Source organism: Cryptomeria japonica, chromosome 5, assembly GCF_030272615.1.
Source record: "Cryptomeria japonica chromosome 5, Sugi_1.0, whole genome shotgun sequence".
Classification (NCBI taxonomy): domain Eukaryota; kingdom Viridiplantae; phylum Streptophyta; class Pinopsida; order Cupressales; family Cupressaceae; genus Cryptomeria; species Cryptomeria japonica.
Genome location: NC_081409.1, coordinates 894,852,425 through 894,855,730, shown reverse-complemented (window position 1 = coordinate 894,855,730; position 3,306 = coordinate 894,852,425). Strand labels below are relative to the sequence as shown.

The window sequence follows — 3,306 nt, the reverse complement described above, 5'->3', positions numbered from 1 at the left end:
TTTTCTCAACAGGCATTGACACCATTGAAAAATATTTCGCAGCTTGGGCCCTAACAGTCATAGGTCATGCTTATTGAAGCTTCACTAAGTGTATTATCAGTAGATTCAATGTTACTTACATTCAAAGGATTGATGGTCCGGAGTGGCCTCGTTATCATCAAGAAGGTAGTAATCAAGCCAGGCGTAGCCATTTGAAACAGCAGCCCAAGAGCAGCCTTGAAGTAAAAAGGGCCTCAGATAAGGAACACTTGTTCTGAAATCCTCTAAGACTAGATCACCTATAGCGGTTTCCCAGGTACTAACTGTGCAGTACTGGGTAAAACGAATGTATCTGAAAGCAATTCGCTTGCTATTCACTTGCTCAATTCTAGCAAACGCAAATCCGCTGTCATACCATTTCGATGAATTGAATCCATTATGGTATGACAGGAGATTGTTGAGAGCAACAATAATGTGTGCGCCTTCTTCTACTGAAAGGGCATATTTTGGGCCTGATGTGGTGAAGAGTGCAAACTGTGCGCTCGCCATTGCAGAGAGAAAAGGAAGAGCTCAGCGCAGATCGAAGCTGGCGAATGCTGAGGCCTTCACTTGTTTATATAGAAATTGGATTGGAGGAGAAGAGGGACATTAATTATTTGAAGCTTTCACGCGATGCTCGTGTTGATCTACTGTTGAGCGCACTACATTGGATATATGTTATGATGGTGTACTTTAATGATGTGGGTCTCTTCTGCATGGAAGACGAGAGAATTTTAATGTCAGAGATATGGGGAATAGCCACATCTCGTGCTTCTCGTGGGCACTAAATGGTTTCCCTTTAAGATTGTAATGGAACTCGGTTTCAATTGAAGGCCTCAGATCTAACTCACCATAAAATTGACTGTTTTTCTAATGGAAGATTTATATTATTCAAGTTTTCTTGATATGTGTAAGAGGAGAGTTTTGTTTACAAAGAATGAGAGCTATCAACTCATCTGCCAAGGAAATATATGTTATCTAAGCTATAATATTTGTTAAAGATTTTGTAAATGAGATTGCAAGTTAAGTAAATTTAATCCTGGAAACTTGCTTGTTAAATGCGCTTGAAATAGTACTGGGATGAGTGACCCTAATGCTTCACCTTGGCAGTATCATAAATACAACTCATTAAAAAAAACATTTTATGAATGATGTGTCAATCACACGAGAAATTGAAGGTTAAATTTTATCAGTCTTTCTGACTCTTAGGACAAGCGTGTTAAATTTTATCAGTCTTTTGACTCTTAGGACAAACGTGTCAAAAGAAAGCGCAAACGACACATTGCAAAAGATTTTCAAATCTGTAAGGAAAAGATGTTGAAAAGAAACGACGCTATAAGAACTATCTATTTTATCTTGCCTGGGCTGTTTGCCTGATGAAATTACGGAAAGCATTCGGCTGGAATGATGCTGTTTATTTCTGTATTCTCCATGAAAATCACGTGTGAGATGACATGATTACACACGGTTTCTAATAATGTTATGACATTCACAGTCTCTGTCAGTAGTGCCCCTGATCTCTGAAGAAGCAGAGTTGATGCTTATCCACAATGCACAGTTAAAACTCACATGCTGCTACCATTTATATCACTGTCACAATCACAATCACATCTGTGCTGTGTAGTGGGGAGTACAGTGAATTCCACGAGCAATGCGTGTAAATAGACTATGATTTCATCTCACTCTTGCTCTCCCTATATAAGGAAGCCATTGAAGCAGCTTCTAACTCATCTTCTTCTTCTTCTTCAACTTGGCAACTACAATGGCTGCTAGCGCTACCATGTCTTCTTCTCCATTGTGTCTCCTTGTTTTTATGTTCATACTCAGTCTAAGCAGCTTTCAACCTTCGTTGGCACTGTTCGAGACATCCTCTGGTCGGGAGCAAGATCTAACAGTGGAAGAGGGCGCTGCTGTTTACGTTGCGCTCAACAATCTGCTCGCAACTTTCAATGGATTTGACACATCAAAATGGTTTGACAGCGGGTTTGCCTATGCAAACGTGCAGAACATCAATGGCAAGCGAATCGCCATCAGATATGCACGTTGGACTCAATTGTGCACCGTTGGCACGTGGGAGAATGCCAGGGGAGACTTAGTGTTGGAAGATTTCAGAACGACCGTCACATATCTGAGGCCTTACTTACTGCAAGGCTACTCATGGGCTGCCGTCTCCAATGGTTACGCTTGGCTCGATTACTATCTCCTCGACAAGGATGAAGCCACCCTTCAACTGCCTTCATTCAATGTGAGTAATCCATTTGCTGATGCTGAGCATGAGTTTAGCACAGCTTCTGCAAGTAATGAGGAATATCTTGCTTCTTCTTCTCCTTTTTCTGCTGCTTCTTCTCTTGTGTCAACTGTGTCAAGATTTTCCCCTGTTGAGAAGACTGGATTTTTACACTGTCCCATCTCCCCTCTTATATTGCTGAGCCACAACAGTGGCATTTGGGACGTTCTGAAGTCGGGTGAGTACTTGACATCTGCCAACAAGAGAATTCGATTAACAATGCAGAGGGACTGTAATTTGGTGTTGAGTGATAAACAGAACAGTGAAGTGCTGTGGAGCAGCAAGAGTGCAGGGCGTGGGAGTAGATGCTTTCTACGTCTTCAGTCGGATGGCAACTTAGTTATATACAAGGGCGATGGTGAGGGTGCAGTGTGGGCCATCAATCAGGGCTGTGGACGTGGGTGTGTAAAGTTTAGCTCTCTGGTTATTGAGGATGATGGTAATCTGGTTTTATATCGCAGTCAAGAAGGCAGGCTTAACCGAATGTGGGCTACTAACACCAAGGTCTAACTGCATGTCTTTCACAGTTGGGGTTTTTGGGGACTCTCTTTATCTTTCCTTCTACCGCAGTGTGTGTTATATTTTAAGTTGCTTGTAATTTCTTCTGTATCCACATATTACGTCTGTATCCACATATTATGTCTTTCTACCGCAGTGTGTGTGTCTTATCTACATATTATGTCTGTATCCATCCTTGACTGCAATCACATGCAGTTCTGACTGTACCCAAAATGTATGCTTATCTACATATATAGATAAACATTAATAATTTGTGGAGTCTCTACTTTTAATGTGTTAGAAATATCTATCTATTATATTGAGAAAAGACATTCTTTATATCTATTAATCGACATAAAAGTACATGTTTAAACTCCAATCATGGTTTCGGTCTCCATTCAAAACTTGAGCATGGCCTGCTATTTTACAAGTTATGTGAGCCATCCTTGACTGCAATCACATGCAGTTCTGACTGTACCCAAAATGTATGCTTATCTACATAT

General features: G+C 40.8%; 1 protein-coding gene across 1 annotated transcript; it reads left to right on the top strand.

Annotated features, from left to right (window-relative positions):
* Nucleotides 1–1,718: 1,718 nt before the first annotated feature.
* Nucleotides 1,719–3,082, top strand: LOC131033600 (uncharacterized). The gene has a single exon (XM_057964836.2). The coding sequence runs from the start codon at nt 1,781–1,783 to the stop codon at nt 2,813–2,815; it is 1,035 nt and encodes a 344-aa protein (XP_057820819.1). The 5' UTR covers nt 1,719–1,780; the 3' UTR covers nt 2,816–3,082.
* The last annotated feature ends 224 nt before the right edge of the window (nt 3,083–3,306 follow it).

Excerpts from the sequence above, each read along its gene's own strand:
- LOC131033600 (XM_057964836.2), top strand. The coding sequence starts at position 1,781 with ATGGCTGCTAGCGCTACCATGTCTTCTTCTCCATTGTGTCTCCTTGTT.